Source organism: Microcebus murinus, chromosome 10 (assembly GCF_040939455.1).
Source record: "Microcebus murinus isolate Inina chromosome 10, M.murinus_Inina_mat1.0, whole genome shotgun sequence".
In the NCBI taxonomy this organism is placed as follows: Eukaryota; Metazoa; Chordata; class Mammalia; order Primates; family Cheirogaleidae; genus Microcebus; species Microcebus murinus.
Window position 1 is genome coordinate 97,661,348 of NC_134113.1, and position 28,000 is coordinate 97,689,347.

At 49.1% G+C, this 28,000-nt stretch overlaps 1 protein-coding gene across 1 annotated transcript in view; it reads left to right on the plus strand.

The window, feature by feature from the left end:
- The window catches only part of CRACR2A (calcium release activated channel regulator 2A), a 130,628-nt gene that overhangs the window by 73,923 nt on the left and 28,705 nt on the right, over positions 1–28,000 (plus strand). The window contains exons 6-9 of the mRNA XM_076007758.1: positions 8,764–8,854; positions 11,220–11,315; positions 13,171–13,358; positions 24,694–24,765. Of these exons, the coding sequence (XP_075863873.1) occupies positions 8,764–8,854; positions 11,220–11,315; positions 13,171–13,358; positions 24,694–24,765 (447 nt within the window). The remainder of the gene's footprint in view (positions 1–8,763; positions 8,855–11,219; positions 11,316–13,170; positions 13,359–24,693; positions 24,766–28,000) is intronic.

The window sequence follows — 28,000 nt, forward strand, 5'->3', positions numbered from 1 at the left end:
GGCTTCAGGCAGTTTCTTGGGAGCTGCGGTGGGGGTGGGGGCGAGCCTTACATTGCAGCCCAGATGCAGCGCTATCCAGGCACTTCCTGTCAAGAGCGATTTCCCTGGGCTCTGGGAGGGTGTCCAAAGCAGGAAGGAACATGTCTTTCAGTCCCAAATAGGATAGATAGCCCGAACCCCAAGAATTGGCATTTCACGGTGTGCAGCTTTGGGGCCGTGGGAACATTTGCAGGAGGGATGTCACCAGTTCCTGGCCTGGCCTCTGGATCGGGAAGGAAAGAGAGCATCGTGTGTTAGCAGGTGGTCCTTATGTTCCCCGGGTTGCTGAAAGACTCAGTCCCTGGGCCACATGGCTCTTGACTGTTAGCTTGCTTCAGACTGACCAGAGCACTTTTCAGTTAGAAGGCAGGTGCCCCTCCCCTAGAGAGCCTGAGTCAGTGTGTGTGGGGGGGGGCAGGAATGCACCTCTTAGTACACATGGGCGGGCGGTTCTCATGCAGACAGGCTGCGGACCACAACACACCTTGAGAAACACTGCTCTGGCCAGTTCTGGAATGTATTAGCCCACAAAAGGGATGCCCCAGGGTGCCATTGCTATCTGTAGAGTTAGTCCTGTTCTTAGGGTGAAGAAGTTGGCAGTGAGGGCTCTAGGTGGTGAGGCTGCGGTTTAATAAAGTGCATGTATTTACTGGTGTGTTATTATCTGATGCAGCGCTACATTGTTAGCATTGCCCAGAGGGTAAACGGAAAGGTGAGGGCTGTTTGTGCTCTGTGGCACTCCGTGCATGATTTGTAAACCTGACTAACGGAAAATGATTTGTTTTATAGGACAGGATAAAGCAGCAAAGTTGGTTTAGACAAGGCAGCGGAATCTAATTTGGGAGAAACTATCCATCTTGAAAATCCAATTGGCAATTTCACAGCCTTTGCAGGGTTTTCTACAAACTCTTATGTTTTCCTTTCATTCAGCTCTACTCCAGTTGTGTGTGTGTGCACATGTGTGTGTGAGAGAGGAACAGGGACAGAGACTAAGACAGACAGACAGAGAGAAGCAGACAACTACAGAGACCTGGAGAGACTGATTTCAGGGGAGCAAGAAAACTCTGTCCAGGAATTTTCTAGCGAGAGCCTCTGTTTGCTGTGGGGGCTACAGCTGCCTGCGGAGGTGGCAGAGGCCGGTGGGGACTCCTCATCCTCTTACCGCTCTCATCCCAAGCACAAAGCGGCCCAGGTTGATTGCGCTTCCACCTTCTCTTGCGAATGGCAGACTCCTTGAGACTCTTCCCGTCCGGGGTCTTCACTCCGAGATCGGTGCTTTGGGGCGGGGGTACGTGGGGAAGGCAGCCAAGCCCCTCCATGGCTGTGCCCCTCTTCAGCCCCAGCAGTGCAGTCAGCCGTCCCCTCCTGCTCGTTTCCCAAGTGACAGTGTCCAGGTGGGATTTGGAACATTGACAACCCTCAGTGCAAACATGCAGAGCTGTCAGTTTCACAGCATCGACTGCTTGGGAAGACACTGTCGTGTGGCGCTGTGGATGGGACCGTGGGACCTGGAGGCAAGGCCTGGTCCTGCCCTCCTCTCACCCTGGGCAGTGTGGTCACTCTGCTGTGTTAACCCTCATTTTCTTCACTTGCAAAGCAAAGCAAAGCGCTTTACATGAGCTTTTTGAGCTCCCAGCCTATGATGGGAGGGGAGAGTCTCCCTGTCTTTGCGTCACTTTTCACCAGACTCTGCAAGCCAGGAGACACAGCGGTCAGATCGCTGACAGCCCACTGGCAGCCCACTAAGACACACGCGAAATCAGAATGGCAACCGTCCAAGGCCAGTGGCCATTTCTGAAACTCTGCCTTGAGTTCAAGCTCCTGAAACGTATCTAAAATGTAGAGAAATGCCATTTCCTCTCTCCAGGTCACTCTCACTTAGGAAAGGGAGCAGCTTTTTTCTTGGAGTGATTTCAGCACATGTTTGCCTAGAACCTGGTGGCAGACTGGACTGGATGACTTTCTAAGACCCTCTGAAATCCTAACAGATTTTATTCAAAAGTGAAGGTAAAGGAGAGAAGGAACAAGAAAAAAATTTCCACCCAGCCGTGTTCTATAGCAGGAAGGCCTCGGCCTGAGTGCGATGATCTGAGCTCCAGGGCTGTTGAGCATTAATGCTGTAATCCAGTGTGGCACAGTCTGTGTGCAAAGCACTTCGTGAAGGTTAATTAATTTTCACAGTTTCTGTGGGAGGCAAGCAGGGTAAGTTACTGCTAACTACATCTCACCTTCCAGCTCCCTGCAAATTATCTGTAAAGGCTTCTCAGAACCTAAGCCTTGCATTTACCCAGTATCCCAGCACCACACTCACTCTCTCTCTCTCTCTCTCTCTCTCTCTCTCTCTCTCTCTCTCTCTCTCTCTCTCTCTCTCTTTCTCACTGTCATCCTGTAGAGAGGGCGTTTGCCAGAGCCACACATCCTGGGTGACATTTAACTCGCCTGAGTTGGACCTGGATTTTTTCATCCTAGCTTTCAGTGGGACTAATTCTTTCAGATCCATCTCTGCCCTGCGGCGTCCTGTTACTCCTTCCCCTCAGCTGTTGAAAATCTCCCTTCTCTGGACTCAGCCTTTCTTAACTCCTGCCCGGGGAACCCCACCGCCCTCCCACCCCCAGGCCAGGCAGCCCCCAGCGCTTTCCTCAGCAGGGGTTTCCTCAGCAGGGGTGCAAGGCCACAGGGCACCTGTCAGCCAGGGCCCAGGAAGGTTCCTGGCGTCTGCTTCTTGGTGCTGCTTCTGCCCGTTCCTTCCGTCCCTGCCACCACGGCAGTGGACTTGGCATTCTTAGATGCTAACTACCCGGATACAGAGAGCATGACTTAAGTTTAAATTATTTTGGAGTGCTACATTACGAAGGACTTAAACAACACTTTTTTTGTTGTTGTTGTTTGTTTGTTTGTTCGTTTGTTTATTATTATTATTTTTTTATTTCATATTATGGAGGTACAAATATTGTTAGGGTTACAAATATTGCCCCTGCCCCACCTCCCTCCCTAAACAACACTTTTTAAGCTTGGTGGAGGTGTGTGGATCTCTCTTTCCACATTTAGTTCCGCTCCACTTGGCTTTGTCCATCCCGGCGTCCTCTGTTCCGTTAAGCTTCGAGACTCCTGCCACGTTTCTTCCTGCCGGATCCTCCGGGCTGCTGCAGGACTCCCCTCAGCTTCTGCTCGCCCCTGGCTCCAGTCTGAAGGGGCCATTGAGCTGTGACTCTCAAAATGGGGCCGCAAGCACTGGAGAGTCAGAGAACTTATTTAATTAGAGTGTGTTAAGTGCATTCTACCTGCTGCCTGTTGCGCTAGACACTTGCATGTGCATTATCTTTTTTAATCTCTCCAACTTTTTTCTAAAATGGGTATTGCCAACTGATTTTTTAGACATAGGAAACCTCCAGCTTACTGAGGTAACATGACCTGTCCAAGGCCAGAAAGCTTGTAAATCTCAGAACCAGGATTTGAACTCAGGCCTTCCGACTCCAGGTCCCATGAACTCGGAGGCAACCTCAGTGGTGTCAGCCAGGGGTCTAACGACCCGGACTAGCCTGCAACACACGAGGGGAAAGAGGACAGATACTAGTGCTCAGGACTGTTGCTGCCCGGGCTGGCTCCTCCACGCCTTTGTCCTCTGTCCCACCGAGGACTCGTGTCTCTTTCTTTCCCTTCTCTTTCAGTCACCTCTTCTCTGTCTGCCCCTCCTCATGTAGCTCAGAACGACTAGGGTCAGATAGCAGAAAATGGAATAATTAAATAGACACTGCTGGGGTGGGGTAGGGGGTGAAGGGTTTTTAGAATGGCTAATGTAAGACAGATTGAATAGTTGCATGCATGTCATTAAGTAATAGCTCAGAGGGCTCTACTACTGGTTGTCCTTGTTTTGTTCAGCATTTTTACCAATTTATGAATAGAGAAAGATAAGAGGGAGTATTTTATAGTTATAAGAAAAAGTTCCATTCATAAAGAAGATAACAACATATATAAAGTTTCATGCACCAAACACCATGGCAGCCAGATACATAAGACAGAAACTTTTAGGAAAACAAAGAAAATTTGATAAAAATAAGACTTTAAAAAACTTATCTCAGATATGACAAATTAGTCAGGCAAAAGTACATGAAGGATATAAGTATCTGAAACCTTCAATGAGCAAGTTTAAGCAACGAATATAGAATTTTGTGCCTTACAAATAGAATATGCATTCTTCTCATAGCAGTTATATAAAAATTGATATTTTTGTCTGCAGAGAAAAGGATAATAGATTCCAAAAAGCAAATACATTACCCGTATATTCTCTTACTATAATACAATAAAACTAGAAACCAGTAGTTTGTATATTTTAAAAACAATCTTCTAAATAATTCTCAGATAAATTAAATCATAAAAACCAACATTGTAGATTATTTTGCTTACATTCTGATTAAAAATTTAAAATATCAACAAAACTTGGAAGGTCGTTGAGTACACAGGATGACTAGAAGCATGAAATCTAATAGAATTACATTTGAGATCCTGCTCTGTGTCCAAAAAGCCAATGGCAGAAGCACAAGGTGGGAGAGATATGATTCAGTAATACCATCTTTTAAAAAAACAATCACAGACATAAAATGTAGAGGTTTTAGTTGACAAATGGCTTTAGCATTCATCAGCTATGATGTGGCTGCCAAGAAAAGTTAATGCGATTTTAGGCTGCATGAACAGATATGCAGCATCTAGAACAAGAGAGGCGATAGCCAGCTCTAATCTGCACTAATCAGACTCAGACACTGGGCATTTAGTTTGGAGCTCCATGGCTTGAGAAAGATAATTACAGCCCATTCAGAGAAAAGGGAAGAGAATTGTAAGGGGTCCTACCAAAAAAATAATAATCCATGGGAGACATAGCTGGAGGAAGTGACTTCCACCCAAGCAGCTGCCTGTAATCTTGATGCTGTTCTCAAATATGTGAAGGGCTTTTATGCAGGAGAGGGGAAGGTCATGGAAAGACAGATTTCCGTGGGTTGGAGCTCCCCTAACAGGAGGGGAGAGGACAGAGAGTGTGGGCCATAGAGAGGGACTTTCACTGCGTGGTCAGAGAAAAGGTTTAAAAATGCAGTTACCTGGGAACATTAATGCTTAGGTGTGATAACTTCCAGTTTCAGTTCAAATGCTAACACCAGACCCCTCCTATTTGAACGTGGAGAGGCATTGGAAGGAAGATTCCAGAAAAAAGTCCAAATATGAAAGAATGGCTTAGAGAGACAGAAGGTTCCCTGTCACTGGAGGTCTGGGAACCTAGTTTGGGTGAATATTTAATGCAGCTATTGTGGCAAGAATTTTAACACTGGAAAAATAGGTGGTTGGATCAGACAAACCTTCCAACCCTGAAATTGTTGAATTCCCTTGGAATCTAGTGTTCCCTTAATATGGTCCATGAGCTTCTGAATTTGGTATCCTAACTTGTAAATTGAGTTTTTAGAGGTTTTCAGCATAAACATTTTGAGCACAGGCCCTGTGGGTAACATAAATGTGTGCTGAATGTTCATAACCTAGTTGAGACGACGTGAATCCAAACAAAACAGTTGTTCAGGATCATTTAAGGTTAAATATTAAATGGTCAAATAAAGGCATATGCTGTCATCAGAGTTCAGAGAAGAGGTCAGTGAGGGTTGGAACAGAAGGGAAAATCCTCGTGGAGAAGACTTCAAAGTCAGTTTGTGTGCATCAGGCAAGATGAGTGGTTTTAGCAACTGTAGCAACCAAATGTATATGGCAAGCAAACATGATGAGTTGTCTCTTTCCTCTGATGTTGGAATGTGCCGAGAACTGCTGGGGCGTGGCGTGCCGTATGTGCAGGTCTTTTTAGAGAGCCTCTTGCCTCTGCTGCCTGCACAGCCGCCGCGGGGCTCCTGCAGACAGGCTTGCAGCTCGGCATGTCCCCCTCCCACACAGCCTGCATCTCTAATTGATTGGTCCAACGGGAGTTTTTATTGAGTGAGCTGTTTCTTCTTCATCTCCCTGGTTGCCTCTGAGCCTTTCCAAACCCAGCAGCCCTTTATCCTTAAAACCAAGACTCTCTTCCCCTTGGGGCGCTGCCCAAGATTATATAATAATTATAATAATAAATAATCCTGTACATGTATCCAGGGCTCTGTGATGAGTACATTTTCGTATCCACTCTCTTGTTTGTTCATCATGACAACACCGGGAGGAACACGGGCAGGTGCTACCGTGTGAGAGGTGTGAGGAGGTCAAAGCCCTTGCCCAGGTCACACTGAGGAAGTGAGCTGGTTCTGGGATCAGGAGACAGGTCTTCTGATCCGAGAGCTGCTTTAGTGATGTGACTGGTGTGCACAGCGCCGTAATGCTCCCTATTCCTGGGACTGTAATGTTCTGACCCAGGCTCGTCATAATGTCATCCAGGTCTGGAGGGTCTCCCCGGAGGCTGGCATTTCCAAAGTCCTGGTTGTGAGTGTGAGGCTGGCTGGGCCCACCCAGGGCTTCTGTGCAGTGGACCTAGACTGTGTGAGTGAGAACGGGGGATAGGAACCTTTCAGAGGCTGTATCTGTCTTCCCTCCAGTTGTTTCTTAATGGTTTATAAAATAACTTAATTCATGACTAGCAAATTGATATGTGCACATGAAAAACATAGACTATGTTAATTTAGTCAAGTAAAACTTAGAGCAAAGTTAATATAACACATTTAATGATATTATAGACTTAAAACCTTGCTTGGTTATTAGGCATGAATGCTAAACAATTTATACAAATGACTGTAATTAGTATTGCTATAGCAAAGCCAAATCAATTTTTAAGTTTCTCTCATCTTGCTTTACTAGTTCTCCTGTATTTATATAGTTGGAATCAATGTCTGAAGTTTTCCTTCATACCATTTGCCATCAAGCATCTGAGTTTTTTCAAACATGGGAAGATAATTCCAGACACTAAGAGAAAACCATCTTACTTTCTAAAATTCCTTCAAAATGTACCTATTTCAGTCCCTGAGCTGTTCCTCTTCAACAGCATGGGCATTTTCTCCTTACTTTCCCCCCAAGATTTTATTTTAATCATTAAGGGTTAGCTGAGAGCAAAAGTAACAATCCTAAACATCTGTCATTCACCAAGATGACATTTCTTACTCTTAGCCAAAAAGATATTTGCTGGGTCAGCGATACAGAACACATTCACACAGACAGGGCCACAGCTCGCGGAAGTCTTGCACTGCCGGCTTTTGCTGAGCACAGCCTGGGGCCATTATTGTGCAGTTGTTCCCAAGTCAAGTTTCCAGTCTTGGGAGTAGAGCCAAGCCCCTGGTGCTCTGTTACAAATGACCCTAACCCGGAGGCTCACACCATCTCCTTTGTCTGGGTCGGATTTGTGGTTTCTGTAGAACTGGAAGGACACCAGTCAAATGGCTGCTTGTTCGTTGTTCACCTGTGCACATGGTCAAAATGCTCCCCCAGCAGGTATCAGGTGAGGCAGGGGCAGTGGTTGGGCTGCAGCCAACCCTCCAACAGCAGGGAAGGTCTGGCCCTGGGGTGGAGTCCCAAGAGGACCTCGGAGGTAGGGGTTAGAATGATGCAGGGCTCATCATGTAAATAAATTCCCATCCTTTATGTTTTATTCAGAGATCTCCCCGATCCTGCTTAGACCTGAGAACCAGGGCTATTACCTCAATTATTGGAGTCTCCTGAATGAAGGACAGGGTGGGTTTGCTATCATTTGCATTTAGAATGGCAGGGGCCAAAATTTGAGGAAGGGGGGGTGTGTTGCATATTCAAAACAGGCCTTGAAAACCACATCAGCCGGTCATGGAGGCTGGAGCCCCCTGACAGGAGGGGAGAGGACAGAGAGTGTGGGCCACAGAGAGGGGCTTTCACGTGGTGGGAGAAAAGGCTTAAAAATGCAGTTACCTGGGAATGTTAATGCTTAGGTGTGACAACTTCCAGTTTCAGTTCGAATGCTAGCACCCGGCATGGGAAGGAAGGCCTACTACGGGGAGGGAGTGGGGCGCAGAAAAGGGTCGTCCCCGGGGACGGCCTACACCCCTGTCCCCATAGCTGTGTTTGTCTCACTCTCTGTACAGGAGCAGAGTGCCAGGTGCTCTCTTCCCGTCCTGCGGGCTCTTCAGGGTGGGGAGAGGATGCTGGAGGGAGAGTGGGGAGGAGGACACCTCCTTGTCACGCCGTCCCCTCACCAGCCCCGCCTCTGTCGCGCCGTCTGCGTGTGGCCCTGTGGGGTGGCGCAGGCACTGAGACCGTGTGGCCTTCCCTCGGGGTGTGGTGGCTGTCATCATCGTCGAGGACTCTCCTGAGAGTCTTATAAGAAACACAGAAATCTTGCTTTGGATTTGGCATCTGAAAGAAAAAAAATTTAAAAATAAAGCACAATTATTTTAAGAAAAGGACACCCAGACCCCACAGCCCCAACACAGGGCATCTGGAGGGCGCCGCTGTAGGTGGTGGCGCAGGGGTCCAGACGGGGCGAGGAACCAGGAAACCGGGCGGGGAGAAGCCCGTGGGCGCAGCTTCATGCGCCGCAGGCTCAGCCGGGCAGGGCAGCGGGCTGGTGGGGGCCGGGTGTGGAGCGAGGGCGGGCGGCCCGCAGCCTGGCCCAGGAGCGTGTGGGCCGCGGAGAGGTGGCTGAGGAGGGGCGGAGAGGCCGCGGGTGCTGGTGTCTGAGCTCCAGGAGTGGCCAGTGGAACGGGACCGCAGCGTAGACCCCGACAGACTCTTCTTTTGCCCCCGCTGCAGGAAAATCGCTGCTTATGATGAAGAAATCCAGCATCTCTATGAGGAGATGGAGCAGCAGATCAAAAGCGAGAAGGAGCAGTTTCTCCTGAAGGTGAGTCGTGCTGCGCGCTCGGCTCCAGGGCCGGGATGCGTCTGCTCTCACCACCTCCCCCGTTCAAGGGGGTTACAGGCCCCCGCCGTGGCACTACCGAGTCCCTCTCTCCCTGCTTTGCTTGCTTTCCCTGGCGTTTGTCACCTTCACAAGTGACATGTAATGCCCGTTTGTTTTTGCTGATTCTTATCTGTCTCCTTGTCCTAGTACACAGCTGCACAGAGCAGGGTCTTATCTTCTACTTACTAAGGTATCGCAGCACCTGGACCACGCCTGGAGCATCGCAGGTGCCCAACAAATACTGTTGAGTCCATAATGAGTGGACAGGGGAGCGACCAAAGACGGCGAAGGCGCCCACTTTCCCTGTGGAGTCGGAGCTGACACTGGCCAGTCCCAGACCTGCACAGCAGGCACACCCACACGCACCAGGCCCTGCCATCTGTCTTGGGATGTCAGGACTGACAAAACCCTTGTCGTTGCCAAGCTAAGCAGGACCCTTTTTGGAACATGCTCATAAAAAGAAGAAAAAAAAAAGCTCCAGGGAACTCTATCACCCTTCTTTGGACTGTCACTTGGTGGGCTCTTGGCAGAAAAGCCTTTGGTTTTGGGCGGCGGCTTCCCTGGCCTCAGTGCTAAGCCTGGGCTATTGTCACAGCCCCTTCCCTTGGACCACATTTTAATTTGATGCTGCTTCAGGTTTCCCACACCACTGCTCCAGGTATCGTCACAGGCGTCGCTCAGAGAAGGATTCAGGACACGTCTCAGAAAAACGCAGTCATGTTCTCCAGCTGGTGCCCTCTGGAGGCCCGTGGGCCTTTCTAGGCCTCCCGTGCTTGTGCGCGGCGTCCCGGCGGAGCCCGGCCTCACAGCACGCGGCAGGCGGAACTCACACGCTTCTCACCAGCAGGCCCGAAAACAGCTTCTGAGAACAGCAGCGTTTCCCCTGCCGTAGGACGGACTCTGTCCCAAACGGCACCCTGCAGAGAGAGAGGCCGAGCTCTGTGGAGCGTTTTGCCCTTTCTGCCTGGACCATGGCTGCAGGTCAAGGTCTTAGCTAAAGAAAGAGACGTGATTCCAGAAGCAGAGGGGGCTGGGCAAGGTGGGCATGGGCAGAGGCCAGAGGGAGCACTTCAGGACAAGTCAGTGCCACTGAAGGTGAACCAGCCCCACCCCTTCTGCCCCCTCCCTTTCTACGCCAGACGCCTCTACAGCTCCGTGCTTAGGGTTATGCCTTTCGCGTGAACAGGGAAACTGCTAAGATGTCCACAGGCTCTCCCGTGCTTCTCCCATCTACCTGCCTGAACGGGCAGAGGAACCGGTAGCATCTCCAGACGACGCTCAGAAACACCCTGAGCCTCTGAACAGAGCTGTCCACAGCCTCTGACCCGAGCGTGGCCGCGATGCCCGCTGTGCTGCTGTCACTGTCATGCCAACCTCCAGCCCTCCTGCCATGCAGTGCCCCTGGCTGTTGTCCCCGGGAAGGAGCCATTCAGTGTCACAGAGAAGCCTGGGGCCCCAGCAGCGAGTTATTAATATCTGAGGTTATGATGGTTTACTCTCTTCTGCACATTTTACGCCTCCTTTGTGCCTGCTGCTGGTGGCATGGGTATTTTTGTTTCTCTTCTGTGAACGGCGAGACAGCGATCCAGAAGAATGGAGCAAGTCCGATGGGTGATGCGGGGCTAGAAACCCAAGTCTCGTGCTGCCCGGTTCACACCCTACAGCAGACCTGGCTCTGCCGAGCGCCCACGTCCGACAGCCACACGCTTTCCTCTTCGTCTCACAGCCAGGTCCCCTCGCAGCCGCATCCGTGGGGCTGGGCGCGTCTGCGTGGAGCAGCCAGTCTAGGCTGCGAGCAGGGGGTATGAAGCATAGGGGTAGAGCACAGTGGGGACCAGGGCCTGCGGAACCTCGGGCACCACGGGAAAATGGTGAACACTTAGACCCTCAAGAAGAAGGAGCAACGCCCATGTGTTTCCAGAGTGAGGCCAATTGTCTGCCTTCCCCTCCCACCCCCAATTTACAGATGAGGAGATCGAGGCCTGAGATTCGAACTCAGGCCTGTTCTCCCTGCTCAACCCCCCCCCCACTGGCTGACACTGCCCCTGTTTCTGGAGGGGTGTCGGGTGGTGGTGCACACTCGGCGACATGGTCCACGTGGTGGGAGCTCACGCCGTGCTCACTGAGCGCCTACCCTCTCTGTCTCATTGGTCCTCCCTAGCTGGCAGGTGGCTCCCTGGAGCCCTGGAGTGTCGTGGGAAGAGCCCTGATGGGCCCTGTGTTGAGTAGGCTCAGGGTGGGGAAAATATCTTTAACCCAGGCGTGGCACATTCGGGTCCCGTGTGTCCCTCCTTCCCCTTGGCAGGACACGGAGAGGTTCCAGGCCCGCAGTCGGGAGCTGGAGCAGAAACTGTTATCCAAGGAGCAGGAGCTGGAGCAGCTCACCCAGAAGCAGAAAAGGGTATGTTGTTGCCCGCGGCCCCGGCTCCTCACTGCGTCTCTTTCTCGGCTCTTGCCCACTTTCCCTGCCTTTCCCTTAAGCACTTTAGTTTTTCATCTGAGAGGAGCCATTTAGCTGTATAAAAGATGGAATTAAAAATCACAGGTGATCCTAAGATAAAGCCGTTATTTCTCCAGTGCCAGGTGTTTAACTTGGAAAAGTTGCCAAGCATTTCCCCACGAGGTATCTGCAAACATTTTCATGTAATTATACCAAGAGCCACCAGAATGCCAAAACTTGAATTTGTTTCCTGCCTCCTGTATAAGAAAGGGGGGAGACGCTGAGGCACAAGGGACATTGTCTAGCACTGATATTCTGGGGGATGCTGCAGACAAGTTTCCTCCCTCCAGGAAGGCCACGGTTACCTCCAGCTGGCAAAGCCCCTTGGAAGGTCAGTCTGCCCCTCCCCTGTCTGCACAGTCGGCCTCCTTAGTGACCGTTGCCACACCCTGCAGGGAGCATACAGACACGAGACACGAGACATTCCTCTCTGAATTTCCCGAGCCCCCAGGAGGCTGCTGGGTAGTGTGCTCTCAGGGCAGTGTCTCTATGGCTGGGGACACCTGACTAATGACCCCAGAAAGATTGATTATCCAGGCAACCTCCGATCAGCAGCCTCCTCTTCATAGCAAGGGCTCACGGAGGAGAGAGGCCAGGTGCCACTGGCTTCCTAGTTTCTTTGCCTGGCACTAGAAGGAACCCAGCCCTGGACAGACTCACATGCGTTGCTTCCATTTGAACAGAGAGGGCTGTTTTTAGGAACACATCAAAATGTGCTTGAAGACACCCCTTCCGAGGCCAGAGACTGCTCCACAGCTGCTGCCACCCCAGCTGTGGATGTGAGTCTCTTTCCTTCTGCAGCAGGATGATGTCCACACTGGGCACTGCAGCTGCCTTTCCATTCCCTGTGTCCAGCTGTACCTTGCTTCTCCTACGCCCTCTCCCTCACTTATGCATCAAGTTCTTGCCAATCAGATTTATCCCTCAACGAATGACCGCCACTCAATGTAATGGCTGCGTGCTTGCGGGTTCCATAGCAGCCTCTTGAGAGTCACATGAAACCCTTGTTGCTGTTTCTTCCTCCCCTTACTGGCCACATTCATTAGGCTAAATGTATTCTGATGTATGTACTTTGAGTGTTGGAAGCTCTGCAAAGCATAATCACCAGCCAAGAAAAGCTGAAGTTATAAAAATGCAGGTTGTTTAGTTGCTTTAGGGACATAGAAGAGGTCTGTGTTCTGTTTGACCTGTTTTAGTTATTCCCTAAGAATGTCCATGACTTCTGGCAACCCTAAAATGCTTCTCCAGATTAAAGGAATTGGACTTACTTAGTTGAGAGGATAAAAGGGAATAAATAGACTTGCCATCGACATGCAAAACCGGGAAGGATGCTTTTAAGAAAAATGCCACTTAGTTATTCCCCATCTCCATCAAGGACTAAGGAAAAAAATTGGCTTAAAGGACAACAAGATAGATTTAGGTTATGTCAAAGCCCGTTCTGACTTTGAGATGGGAGACATGGACTGTGGCATGTCCTTTGCTAGTGGTCTTTCTGGACAGGGCAGCCCCGTCAGGACTGCTTAGTGGTCCCACGTGGAGACAGGGGAGAGAGGAGATGTGCGCTGGAAGCTCCTTCCTGCCTGCAGAAGTGTGTGTGTGTGAATTAAGGGGCAGGAAAATGCTGATTTCGGCTTGAGGGAGGTACGTGGTGGCAGTGACAGTTCCTGCCCTCCAAGCAGGGAAAGCACTGGTGGCCCGGGGCCAGCCCGGTGGTGGTGGCTGGTCTTCATTCCCCTCTGCTCCCCTTTCTTCTCAGCTGGAAGGTCAGTGCTCAGCCCTGCACAGTGACAAGCATGAAACCAAGGCTGAGAACACCAAGCTGAAGCTCACTAACCAGGAGCTGGCCCGCGAGCTGGAGCGGGCGTCGCGGGAGCTGCGGGAGGCGCAGGAGCAGCTGGGCAGCCTCCAGCAGGAGGCCTGCAGACTCCACCAGGAGAAGGAGACGTGAGTCGGCTCTGTCCTCCGCTGCCGTCCTCCAGCCCGTTCCCACTGTGGGCATGTCCCCTCTCAGACGCCCTGCCTCTTGCCTGTGAAATGGGGATTTGGGCCCATGGCTCCCTGAGACCACTTCTAACCCTCTTCCGGGGGCCTGGCGCTGTAAGCAGAGCAGTACTCTGCCAAGCGTTGCCTAAGAGTGATCAGAAACGTACCACCCTGTTCTTGGAAAATTTACTATGTGACTAGAAAGGCGTGTTATTCCGCCAGCAAATATGAGGCAGCCTGGGAGAGATGCTGCGTGAGCAAACAGGCCCTGGGTGACTGTCACGGGAGGCCAAGGTGGGTTGAGGGAGGCCGGGAGGCTTCAGAGATCGGCATGTAATCTGACGGGGCGTGGGCAGTGCCGTGGAATCTTCTCTGCGGCTTTGCCCACTTTCTTCACCAGTTTCCTCAGATGAGACTGTGTGGGCCCAGTGGGGGACCCCACACCCCGCAGGACCTGACTTGCCAGTGAACTGCTCTTGTGTCCAGCGCCTGAGTCCAGCGTGCTGGGCAGGGGCAGGCCGGACGAAGGTCCAGACTGGGTCCAGACTTAAGCTGGAGGGGTAGCTGAGGAGTCAGTCATTTGTCTTGTCTTAGGTTTTTTGTTTTTTTTCTATTTTGGCATATTATGGGGGTACAGATTTTAAGGTTTCAATAAATGCCCATTTCCCCCCCTCTCCCCAAAAGTCTGAGTCTCCATCATGACCATCCCCCAGATGGTGCACATCTCACTCATTATGTATGTATATACCCACCCACCTCCCCCCTCCCACCTGCCCAATACCCTATTACTGTAGTACCTATGTGTCCACTTAGATGCGACTCAGTTAATACCAGTTTGCTGGAGAATATATCTGGTGCTTGTTTTTCCATTCTTGGGATACTTCACTTAGTAGTATGGGTTCCAGCTCTAACCAGGAAAATATAAGATGTGCTATATCACCATTGTTTCTTAGAGCTGAATAGTACTCCATGGTATACATATACCACATTTTATTAATCCATTCTTGGATTGATAGGTACTTGGGCTGTTTCCACAGCCTTGCAATTATGAATTGAGCTGCTATAAATATTCGAGTGCAGGTGTCTTTTTTGTAGAGTGTCATTGGATCATTTGGGTAGATGCCCAGCAATGGGATTGCTGGATCAAATGGTAGATTCAGTTGTATCGCTTTAAGGTATCTCCATATTGCTTTCCACAGAGGTTGAACTAGTTTGCAGTCCCACCAGCAGTGTAGGAGTGTTCCTCTCTCTCCGCAACCACGCCAGCATTTATTGTTTGGAGATTTTTTGATAAAGGCCATTCTTACTGGGGTTAAGTGATATCTCATTGTGGTTTTGATTTGCATTTCCCTGATGATTAGAGATGTTGAGCATTTTTTCATATGTTTGTTGGCCATTCTTCTGTCTTCTTTAGAAAAGTTTCTGTTCAAGTCCTTTGCCCACTTTTTAATGGGGTTATTTGATTTTTTCTTCCTGATTTTCATGAGTTCTAAGTATGTTCTAGTTATCAGTCCCTTATCGGATGCATAGGATGCAAAAATTTTCTCCCATTCTGTAGGTTGTCTGTTTACTTTCATGACTATTTCTTTGGCTGTGCAGAAGCTTTGTAGTTTGATCATGTCCCATTTATTTATTTTTGTTGCTGCTGTGATTGCCTTTGGGGAATTCTTCATAAACTCTTTGCCCAGGCCGATGTCTAGGAGAGTGTTTCCAACTTTTTCCTCTAGAGTTCTAATAGTTTCATACCTTAGGTTTAAGTCTGTTATCCATTGATTTTTGTGAGAGGTGAAAGGTGTGGGTCCTGTTTTAGCCTTCTACAGGTGGCTACCCAGTTTTCCCAGCACCATTTATTGAAAAGGGATTCTTTTCCCCAGCGTATATTTTTGTCTGCTTTGTCAAAGATTAGATGGCTATATCAGGATGGTTTTATATCAGGATTCTCAGATCTGTTCCACTGGTCAATATTCCTATTTTTGTGCCAATACCATATTAATTTAATTACTACAGCTTTGTAGTATAGTTTGATATCTGGCATATTAATGCCTCCCATTTTGTTTTTGTTGCCTAGAATTGCTCTTGATATTCGGGGTCTTCTTTGGTTCCATACGAAGCGTAAAATTATTTTTTCTATATCTGTGAAGAAGCTAATGGGATTTTAATAGGTATTGCATTGAATCTGAAGATCAATTTGGGTAGTATAGACATTTTGATGATATTGAGTCTGCCGATCCACGAGCATGGTATGGATTTCCATCTGTTTACATCCTCTGCTATTTCCTTCCTCAGTGTTTCATAGTTCTCCCTGTAGAGGTCTTTTACGTCCTTGGTTAAGTATATTCCTAGGTACTTTAATTTCTTTGTTGCTATTGTGAAGGGAATTGAGTCTTTGATTTGGTTCTCAATTAGATTGTTGGCGTATATGAATGCCTCTGATTTCTGTGTATTGATTTTGTATCCTGAGACTTTACTAAATTCATTGATCAGTTCCAGGAGTTTCTTGGTTGAATCTTTGGGGTTTTCTAGATACAATATCATATCATCAGCAAACAGTGAAAGTTTGATCTCTTCTGCCCCTATTTGTACCTTTGATTCCATTTTCCTGTCTGATTGCTGTAGCCAAGACTTCCAGCACTATGTTGAACAGAAGTGGAGATAGTGGGCAGCCTTGTCTGATTCCAGTTCTAAGTAGGAATGATTTCAATTTTTCCCCATTCAGTATGATGTTGACTATGGGTCTGTCATATATGGCTTGTATCATTTTTAGGTATGTCCCTTCTATGCCTATTTTCTTAAGTGTTCGTATCATGAAAGGGTGTTGAATTTTGTCAAAAGCTTTTTCTGCATCTATTGAAAGAATCATGTGATCTTTGTTTTTGCTTCTGTTTATGTGGTGAATTGCATTTATGGATTTACTTATGTTGAACCATCCCTGCATCCCTGGGGTGAAGCCCACTTGGTCGTGGTGGATTATTTTTTTTGATAAGTGTCTGGATTCGGTTAGCTAAGATTTTGTTGAAAAATTTTGCATCTATATTCATTAGGGATATTGGTCTGTAGCTTTCTTTTTTTGTTGCATCCTTTCCTGGTTTTGGTATCAGAGTAATATTCGCTTCATAAAAGGTGTTGGGGAGGTTTCCGGTCTTCTCGATATTGTGGAATAGTTTCTGCAAGATAGGTACTAGTTCTTCTTTGTAAGTATGGTAAAATTCAGGTGTGAAGCCATCTGGACCGGGACTTTTCTTTTTAGGGAGATTTTTAATTGCTGTTTCTATTTCAGCTGTTGAGATTGGTCTGTTCAGGGAATCTATTTCTTCCTGGTTGAGCCTAGGGAGGCTGTGTGTTTCTAGAAATTTGTCTATTTCCTCCACATTTTCCAGTTTGTGTGCATAAAGATTTTTGTAGTATTCATAAATTGTATCTTGTATCTCTTTGGGATCAGTTGTGATATCTCCTTTTTTATTCCTGATGGAGCTTATTAGAGATTTCTCTTTTCTGCTTTTCGTTAGCTTAGCCAATGGTGTGTCAATTTTGTTTATTTTGTCAAAGAACCAACTTTTTGTTTTATTAATCTCCTGAATAGCTTCCTTGTTTTCAATTCGTTTAGTTCTGATTTGATCTTGTTGATTTCACGTCTTCTGCTGGGTTTGGGGTTGGTCTGTTCTTGTTTTTCCAGCTCTTTGAGTCGTTTCATTAGATTGTCTATTTGTGATCTTCTTGTCTTTTGGTTATAGGCATTTATGGAGATAAACTTTCCTCTCAGAACTGCTTTAGCTGTGTCCCAGAGGAGTTGATAACTTGTCTCTCCATTGTCGTTTTCTTCATAGAATTTTTTTATTTCCGTCTTGATTTCTTCATTTATGAAGTAATCATTTAGTAGGAGGTTGTTTAATTTCCACGTTTTTGTGTAGAAATGTGAGTTTCTGTTAGGGTTGATTTCTAGTTTTATTCCACTGTGATCTGAGAAGGTACATGGTATGATTTCTATTTTTTTAAATTTCTTGAGATTTTCTTTGTGTCCTAGGATATGGTCAATCTTAGAGAATGTCCCGTGAGCTGATGAGAAGAACGTATATTCAGTGGATTTTGGGTAGAATGTTCTGTAAATGTCAGTCAGACCCAATTGTTCTAGAGTTTTGTTTAAGTCCATTATTTCTTTATTAATTTTCTGTTTGGAGGATCTGTCTCGTGCCGTCAGTGGGGTGTTAAAATCTCCGGCGATTATGGAGTTGCTATTAATCCATTTGCTTAGCTCCAGTAAGGTTTGCTTTATGAATCTGGGTGCACCTAAGTTGGGTGCATATATATTTAAAATTGTTATCTCTTCTTGTTGGACTGTGCCCTTCACCATTATATAATGACCCTCTTTGTCTTTTACTACTTTTGTTGGTTTAAAAACTAAATCGTCTGAAATTAGAACTGCCACACCAGCCTTCTTTTGGCTTCTATTTGCTTGGAATATTGATCTCCACCCCTTTATTTTTAGTCTATATGCATCCTTGCAGGTTAGATGTGTTTCCTGAAGACAGCATATACTTGGCCTGTATTTTCTTATCCATTCAGCCAGCCTATGTCTCTTGAGTGGAGAGTTTAAGCCATTCACATTTATTGAGAGAACTGATAGGTAAGGTAGATTACTGATCATTCTGTTGGGTTGGATGTTGTTGCTATGATTTCTGTCTTGAGCCATTGTAATATCTGGCCTTTAATATCTTTGGGTTTTGGTTATATTTATATTCGTGGGTTATTATTATGATGTTCCGTGCATAACGCTGTTTTAAGTACTTCTTGTAGGGCTGGTCTTGTCTTGGTGAATTCTCTGAGCCTTTGCTTGTCTGAGAATGTTTTTATTTCTCCTTCATATACGAAGCTTAGTTTTGCAGGGAATAATATTCTAGGCTGGGCATTGTTTTGTTTCAAAAGAGTGAGAATGGGGCCCCAGTCTCTCCTTGCTTGTAAAGTCTCATTAGAGAAGTCTGGTGTTATTTGAATTGGCTTTCCCTTGTATGTTACTTTCTTCTTTTGTCTTACAGCTCTTAGAAGGGCCTCTTTAGTTGATACTTTGGTCAGTCTGATGACTGCATGTCGTGACGTCTTCCTGTTTGCATTGAATCTCCCAGGGGTCCTCTGAGCTTCTTGAACTTGTATATCAAGATTTTGAGCAAGGCCTGGGAAATTTTCCTCTATTATATCTTCAAACAGCTTGTCCAACCCTTGAGTGTTGTCTTCTTCCCCTTCTGATAGGCCTATGACCCTCACATTAGGTTTCTTCACATAATCCCACAGCTCTTGTAGGCTTTGCTCTTTTCTCTTATTTCTCTGCTCTATTTCTGTGACTGATTTATTTAATTGGAGGGTGTTATCTTCAAGCTCTGAGATTCTTTCTTCTGCTTCATCTACCCTGTTCTTGAGACTTTCCACTGTATTTTGTAGTTCCTTGAATTGATTCTTCATTTCCAGGAGTTCGGTTACACTTTTCTTCATTGTGTCTGTTTCTTTTTCCATATCCTGGAGGCTTTTTGTGGTTTCTCTGTGTTGGTTATTGAGTTGTTGTTGCAGCTGGGTGAGTGTTCTTATGATCCACATACGAAATTCCTCTTCTGTCATATTGGTTGCCTGATTTTGGTTGGTGTCTGTTTCTAGGGGGCTGGTGCTCCTCTTTGGGGGTGTGTTTTCCGTTTGGTTCTTCATATTTCCTGAGTTCTTTCGCTGATTTCTTCCCATGTCGATTAGTTATTGTTTCTTTCCTTAAGTTATTGTTTGGGTATTCACACACATTGTTTAGTTTCTGAGGCGTTAGGTGGTGTCTGTGGTTGAAATTGGACCACTTCCTGTATATTGAGTCAGTGGGTGCCGTGGAAAGGCTGTGCAAGATGCCGACCCTGTCAGTAGGTGGCGTTTGCTTGGAGGAACAGGCTATGCTATTGATTTTGTGTCCTGTTATCAGCTCTTGTTCTTGGCGGAGCTGGGTTGGGTAAGCCTGCCCTCAGGCCGTTAGCAGGGGTCAAAGTTCTGGTCTCTGCTTCTAGGGAAAGCTGTCAGGGCGGGGCTGGAATGGTCTGGCTCAGCCAGAAAGTCTGGGTGTGGGGGTGGGGCTGTCTGAGACCCGCAGTCTGGAGCGGGCCTCGCTTCTTTCCACCCTCCCCAACTCCGCAGCTACTCCTGGGCCTCTGCCAGCAGGCCAGACCACAAGCCACCAGGCCTCCCCGGACTGTGATGCCAGCGGGGAGGTTCCCTGCACAGGAACGCCACCTGGGTTGGGCGCACGGCCTCCTCCTGGGAGGAGGCTTGCCCTCTAGGACGTTGATCTGCCCCTGGAGGCACACACACCTCAGTAGGCTGTTCACGTATAACCCTTCTGTGCCCTGGGCAATGCTAGCCCTCGGTGCAGGGGATCTGGTCTGCAGGTCCGACCTCTGGGTCCCAGAGTTCAAACTGTATCCCCACCAGGGAGAGGATTTCCGGTCCCAATTCACCCACAGGGAGCCCAAGCTGGGTCTATGTCTCTCAGCCTCTGAGTCGGCACAGTTCTCCTGGGATCACCATGCCAGCAGCACCTGGGAGGGCTGGCGGGTAGGGAGCTCACAGTCTGAGTTCCACTGAGTCAGCTGTAGGGTCCCAAAAGGGAAGGTCCCGTTCCCTGGAGGTGCCTCCGGCTGGTGGCTGTATTGTCTCTCTGGGCTGCCGCCGGTAGGGTCGGCGGAGGGGAGGAGGAGGCAATATGGCGCCTGCCGCGCGGCTCGGGTCTGTGCACACGGAGGTGCCCAGAGGAAGTTGGGAACCTGGTGCCACGTCTGCTACAGGCTCACCGCTGGCTGGCGGCAGCCGTCTCTGGGCTGGTGTCCGCAGGTCTCTCCACCCGCTGGGGAGCCCACCAGCAGTCCCAAATGAAGGGGAGGGGAAACAGCAAATCCACCTACCCTTGCCGCTGGTCTCCGGGCTGCTCCAGTGGTCTCAGCCTCCAGTTCTCCTCCGTAGCCTCCTCCCGTGTAGTCTCCCGGGGTCTCAGGTACCCCTCCTTCCGGCCCTCGTCCGCTGTATGCTCGCCTTCTTGCTTCTTTCCTCTAATTTCTGCTAGAATCTGTCTTTTCTGCAGAGACACTCTGTCTGGCGGTGTTATTCGTCCACCATCTTGCTCCACCTTGTCTTAGGTTTTGAGAACAAATGCACCCTGAGTCTCACGGCAGAAGAATCTCACTTGTTTATCCATATGTTCATTGACTTATTCATTTGGCAAACATTTATTGAAAATTTTTTTGTGCTACGTACTGTGTTGGGCGTTCAACGTATCTCACTTATGTCAGTAATTCAGCATCCTCTCGTGTGACCTTTAAAGCACCCTCATATGGCAGGTACTGTCGTTATCAGCGCTGATTTACTGATGAGGAAACGAGGCTCAGAGGTTTAACTCACTCCCAAGATGCTAAGTGCTAGACACAAATTGCTGGCTCTCTCCAGAGAATAATGAGCCAGTCAGAAAATATTTTCACAAGAGCAGAACTGACCGTCATTCTCTCACTCATTCATTCACACACTCTTTACTCACTCACTCATTCAATCATTCTCAAAAGGTATTCGTGTGTCTGGTCCTGAAAGGTGCCAGGCAGGACCGCATGTCTGACTTCAGGGAAAATGGCAGTGTCACTCACCAGCCCTCCATGTAGACAGCTGTTAGCTCCCCTTGGTCAACAGTGAAAGCTCCAACACATCTGTCCCTCACTGGCCAGACTTTGGTCATGGGGCTAAGTAAACCTGTTCTGCCAGTCTAGCTCATGTGCCGGTCAGGACTGATTGGCTGGTGTGAAAGGGAGGAAATGTGTTTGGATTGGGAATTTTACCCTAGTAAGATATCTCCAGCTTAAAAAAAAAAAAAAGTCTCCCAAGTAGCTGACTTACAACAAAACAAAGCCCTGCATTCCAATTCCTGGAAGACCAGTTGTGGAAGGACAGTGTATTTCATCGTAAACAAGCAAAATCAGTTCCTCTTCACTGAGAACAGGTCAACAAGGTATCAGCATTTAACTTTACAAACAGAATTAAAGATTCAGGCTCTTAAAATTCAATCAAGTTCTAAAAGCAATAAACATTTGAAGGCACTAGCATTAGAACAGCAAATGGAAATAAACACCCAGTGCTGGAGTGTCACATCACAGCATGAGGATTCAGAGCTCTCTGAAGTCTTATCTTAATTAACCAAGCCAGACACACATCTCTGGAGGTTGGGAATTGAAAAAGAGGGAGGGAGGCGGGTTGGGAGGAAGAGAGGAATATGACTGCAGACCCTTGCTGACTTGCTCTCAGGAAGCCTGCAGGAGCCGGCAGGGTAGCCTGCCGGCCAGGAGAGTGCGGACCGCCCAGGGAGGCCAGGAGGGAAGTGCAGCAAGAGCCCAGCTTGTTCTCTGTAGAAGAAAATCGCTGGCCAGTGGACTGGGAGGACCGTAATGCTCTGATCCACCTCCCTCATTTTGTACATGAACAAACTGAAGCTCAGAGAGGTGTGGCGAACAGCCCAAAGCCACACAGCTAGTTAGAGACAGGAAACAGGGATGAAGCCTCGTTCTGATTTTCCTGTGCTTCCCCAGCAATGCCTACTCCAGCGTGCTGCTCCAGAGGAGCTGGGAGGGGAAAGGGTGCAGCTGCGAGATAAACAGGCTTAGTCATTTATCAGCAAGAATTCTGAACAGCAAAATTAATTTTTCTGTTCTTTGAAGATGCACAAGGTAGGAGAACTAGATTTTAAAATGAGATGAAGAAAGAACTATCAATCAAGAAGATAATATAAAGATAAAAGTCAGCTGAGAAGCAGTACCTCTCTATTTTTTAATTAACTTTTATTTTTAGTAGGTAGATATGACAAGGCACAACATTCAAAAGGGACAAAAGGATAGATACTCAAACAGTGGTCTGCCTCCCCAGCATTTTTCCAGTCTCACCACCCAGAAGCCACCAGTCACGGTTTCTTGTGGATCCTCCCAGAGTATGCTGGGTATACGCGAGCACATGCATGTGTGCATGGGCGTGCACACACGAGCACACACACATGCACACACGCTATTTTCCTTGGTAAAACAGCAGCATACTAAGCATGCTGTCTGCATGTCCTCGCATTTCTCACTTGACAATATGGTAATGTCCTGCGGAGTGCTCCACGGCTCGTCCCTCCCCTAAAATCAAAGCCAACAGCAGCTCCCTTTATAAAGGCGACCGTGAACCTCACCATCACCACTCCAGAGAAACGCAGGTTCTTCACTTTCAGTTTGTGTGTTACTCATGTTTAGACTGTTAGAGCCTCTAGATTAGAAGGACCATAGAGGTCATTTAGTCAGATATCCGAGTGTCGTTTTTATACAGAAATGCCTTTCTTTTTGTTGACATAAAAATATGTATCTGAATGTATACACATATGTGTGTAAGTGTGTACATGCAAATATCCAGACAGATACGTATTTACTGGACAGACAGGTCCAGTGCACATATTTGCATGCATCTGTGATACATACGTGTGTGTGTGTGTGTGTGTGTGTGTGTGTGTGTAGCTCCAACAGTCAGCTGTGTAGGCAAGGCCAGGGGAGACCTAGAGTGTAGGGACTGGTTGCTCAGTCACGTGTGTGAGAACCTGGACCACAGGTCCCCAGCAAATGATTTTCCTTAGTAGAGGGAAACCTGCACTCTGGGCCGCCCCCGGAGGACAGTGGGGTGCGGGGTGGGGGCGGTCTGAGGCTCCGCGCAGGGCCCTCCAGCTCGCGGGGCCCAGGGTCGGAGCAGCCACTCTGCTCACGTAGCGCTCGTCAGAATAGAGTCTGAGACAGGGGCTTGGGGACCCGGTTTAGATAATGGGAAATACATTGCTTTCCCTCAAGTTGAAATTAAATATAATTGGTAATAAATGTTAAGAATCTGCAGCTCTGCAGGAGCCAGAGAAGTTTTGTTGCTTAATTAGGATTGTCTGAGGTGGACTTAGAATTTGATTCAGCCTATTTTTGCTGTAAAATGTCTTTACAATTATTCTATGAAGAGGGAAAAAAGGAAACACAGATACCATTTAAGGAATCAGGTTATTAGGAGCTTGGCAGGAGAGTCCCATGGACCCAGCATGCTGGTGCTGTTTTCGACGGCTCAGTAACGATGTCACTGGAGTGGCAGGGGGTGGCTGCCCTTGCCCCGCCTGGGGTGCACCGCCAGGCGGGCCTGACAGACAGCGATGCGCCGATCGGGCTGCAAGGTGCTCCCTGCGCCAAAAGCCGTGCCGCGGTTAGGAGATGTGGAACTGTGGACCCTTCACAGTAAGATCGGAGAGTGATTTTGAAATTTCTAAAGCATGGTATGGAAAGACCAAGACAGAACTGTGAAGTTAAGCAAGTTTCCCAATATCACTCCATTCTGCTTTCCTTTTTTCCTTTCATTCCTTCTCTGAGTAGTGCTACAGACCTTCCCTAGGCACACGGCCTGCCTCCCTTCCCGCCTCCCTTCCCCCTGCTCCCCTCCTCCTCCCTCTTTTATTCCCCCTATCTTTTATTCTTCCTGCCACTGTTTGCCGACTGCACCTCTATGCCAGGCACTGTGTTGAGGACATAGCTGTAAAGGAACCAGGTACAGCCCCTGTCCCCTATCCGAGTTGGCCCCAGACACCCCGGGACACCGCCTCTCTGCTTCTCTCCCCCTTCCCCAAACTGCGGTACAGTGGACATACTCACACCCTGATATAAATGACTGATTCGAATTGATCCATCCTATCTCTGCATTACAGCCAGAGAGCAAACATCCTAAGTCAAAGAAGTGAATGCCCAACAGTGGAAATTCCAGATATCTGCAAACTGACTAGGGACTTCAGGGGAGGAGTAGGGGAGGGAAATGATTCTTCCAGAGCTCCTGAAAACAAACTGAACCAGCATCTGGGTGAGGGTGATATGGAAAAAGGTAATGCAGGTTCTGTTCTCCCCTCTATGATCCAGCTGGAGAAAAATATCGATTCTGATTCCCAGAAGTCTGGGCAGGGCAGGGTGGTTTCGACCCTGGGAAAACAGTCCAAGTGGCTGTGGAACGAGCAGGGTTTGTGGCAGGAGGTGTAGATGAGGACCCCGCTCGGTCACGGGTTGTCTGGGTGACCTGGGAAGGGTTAAGGGACTTCTTTGGCTCCAGGGTCTGTAACGCGGGGACAGTCCCGCCTCTCAAGCAGGTGTCTGTGATGGCTGAAGTGACAGCTCCAAGCACTGCGCCCGGCAGGTGCTCTCTGGAGGAAGGCCACGTTCCTCCAGCCCCTCCCGTCCCGAGGCTGACCGCTCCCTTGCCTCCCCCCCAGGGAAGTGTACCGCGTGACGGAGAGCCTGCAGCGGGAGAAGGCCGGGCTCCTGAAGCAGCTGGACTTCCTCAGGTGCGTTGGTCGGCGCTGGCCGTGTGGACACCGCGTCCCGGGAGCCTGGGGTTGGAAGGGCGAGTCGAGAGTCTCTGCCTGCGCACTGCCGCTGGGAACCGCCGCTGCTGAGCGGGGCCTTGTCCCCTGTCCTCGAGCAGTGTGGCCCACGAGTGCCCGCTCGGCTGGGCGTGGTCATTGACACGCCGCCACCTCCCGCTCCAGTTCACGCCCCTTCACGGGGCTCTGCCTCACCTGCTGTGTGTCTCACGGTGTGGCTGTCACGCAAGCAGGAGGAGACTGCAGTCATTGACCGTCTAGTCCAGGGGTCCCCAAACTTTTTAGACAGGGGGCCAGTTCACTGTCCCTCAGACCATTGGAGTGCCGGACTATAGTTAAAAAAAACTATGAACAAATTCCTATGCACACTGCACATATCTTATTTTGAAGTCAAAAAACAAACGGACAAAAGCACCTGCATGTGGCCTGTTGTATTTTGAGGACGCCTGGTCTAGTCTGTGCCACCTATGTCGTCTCTTTCATCTACAAGAAAACCATTAGTAAGTAGGGCAGTTGTTCACGCAGTAATTAACCCATGAGGAAGTTGATACTAGAGAAATGAGGGGACTCACCACCCGTGACACAGCCACTCACTGGTGGAGCCAGAATTGAAACCCGCATCTGGCTCTTTCCACTTGGCCATATTCTGTCCGTGTTTGTTGAGTGAGTAGAGGAACCACAAACAGAGCGCCAAGAATGGCATTTGTTTAGCTTTCTAAAACTCACTGCAACAAATTCAAAGTTAGCTGGTCCAGAATGTGCCAAAAAACAAAAAAACAAAAAAACAAAGCTGTGTGGGGAAAGGTGGAATTTTCAATTCTGCCTGTGAAGTGTCTGAGTGCTCAGGCCTGCTGCCTGCTGAACTCCCCCGGGGAATGGTGGTGAGACAGAAGAACCGCGGGTGCTGGCTTGTAAAGGACAAGTGGTCTTGAGTCATTTCCCAGGGACCTTATGAGGTTTTTCGTTTTTGTGAAAGCAAGGTAAGGTCACTGTCCCTGGCATCGAGGATGCTACCAAACTGAAAAGTGCTTCAAGCTGAGTGATTTCAGGCTGCCGAGCTCCAGGCATGGGGCAGGCAGGCCTCCAGAGGCCGGGAGGTGCTGGCGCTTCTTAGACAGCCACGCGCTCATCCGTTGGAGAGAAGGTCTTGATTTGTAGGAGGGCTTTAGTCAAAGGAAGAGAACAAGATGTATAAGGACAAGTTTTTGAGTCTTTTCCTTCTTTTTCTCTATTGTATTTAGAACAAAATTAAAGGGCAGATTCAAGAGACTGAGCAGGGGAGAATGACAAGGCAGCTGTCTACAAATACTCGCTGGTCTCTTTGATGGAGACCAGCATTTGTGCAGAATCACGTGCCTACAGCCCTCCACGGGGAAACCACCAGGAATCAAGGGGAGATGGCGCTGGGTGGGTTGGGGAGGGTGGCAGGAATGCGGAGGGAGGAGTGGGGGAGGGTGGTGGGATCACGACAGTGGCTGGGATGTGACCTGGGGCGAGGGCTGCCATCCTAGCGCAGACAGGCAAACGGGAGCAATCTAAGGACACTCAGTGAGGAACCTGCGCTTTGAGCTGGATATGGTTCAAGACCCAGCACTGCCCCACAGTAGCTTATGTGACCGTGGGCAGTTGACTTGACCAGTTCAAGTCCTAATTTCTCATGCGCAGCTCACAGCCTTCTGTTGAGAATTAGATGATATATGTGAACGGGAATCGCAGCAGGGCAGTGGCATGAACCGAAGCAGATGCATTAAAGAGGATGATAGCATTTCTTTAAGTACTGAAGGTGGCCACACAAAGCAGGAAGCAGCACAGCATGCCCTCCAATCGAGGTGGGACTTCCCAGGGCTCCCGAAGTCCTCCCCCAGGTGCCAGGCTGCTAACTCACTGCCCACACAAAGTGAGGGTGCCTCTGGCGTGAAAGCTCTCTCTGCTGTCTCAGGGCTTGTGAAACGTCCTTCACATCCCTCCTGATTCGCTCTGAAGGCCCTGGCTGTGTGCGGGCCTGCTTGCCACTGCAATATCTGAAGACAGCCCTGCACGCTCCTGGTGTTTCTGCAAGACGAGGGGAACTGGAGGTCAGGTGCCAGGCTGCTGTCCCTCAGGCCTGCCTACGGTCCATTGCTGCGGTGCCCCACACTCTCGGCAGTGCCCGGCACGCGGTCAGTGCCACAGCTGTGCCCCCACTTCCCCTTCAACAGTGTGGGTTCGTTCAGAGACCGCCGGCCACAAGATTCATAGCATCAACGGTGCGAAGCGCTCCTCTTGTGTTAGCGGAGGACACTCCAGCCCTTCTGCTCGAGTGTGCCCTGCAGCCCGAGTCACGCACTGCTCCAGGCTGCTCCTTCTCTAAGGAGGCGAGAGGGGCGAGATCTCCTTCTAGAATACAAGCTGGGAACGGTGCTGGGGTGGCCTCTGGCAGGAGCACGGGAGGTCACCCGCCACAGCAGAGATGGGGCGCAGACAGGCCCAGGAGGACGCTCTGGCGAGTGGCCCTGGCTGTGTCTGAAGCAGGAGCCAAGCGTGAGGAAGGAAAAAGTGGCGTCTGCGCCCATGTCTCTGCCATCTTCCAACGTTCCTTGTCTGACATCTCTGGTCCTCACCTCCCTGCCACCCACTTTCCAATTCTTCAGTCCCTTTACAGCAAAAACTCTTCAAAAGGGTTGTTCACACTCACTGTCTCCACTCCACTTCCTCACATTCCCAACCCTCCAGCCAGGATTTTTTCTCCACTGTTCCATGGAGACAGTTCTTGTCCAGGTCGCCAATGACTTCCATGTTGCTAAAAATACCGCTCAAGTCTCAGGGGCCCGCCCTTGTTCCCAGCTGTGTGTTCTGGGCACCACATCTAGAGGGGACTTTGAAAACTGGAGACAGGTCTTGGCACCTCTCCACCATCCACCCCCAACCCCTTGGCTTCGTATCTCATTTGGAGTAAAAATCTAAGTTTGTACGGTTGCCCACAGGATGCGAAGGGTTAGGTCCTCATCCTCCCCCAAGTTTTTCTCTGACCCCATTCCTGCTTTCCGTTTGAGCACCCTTCTGCCTCCTTTGCTTCTCACGCACACCAGGTGTGCCCCAACTCGAGGATTTTCGCTTGCTGTCTCCTCTAGCTGAAATGCCCCCCCAGCACCTGGCCCTTCCTCCCTTTCCAAGCCTGCTCAGATGCTGCCTGAGCAGGGGGCCTTCCCAGCCACTC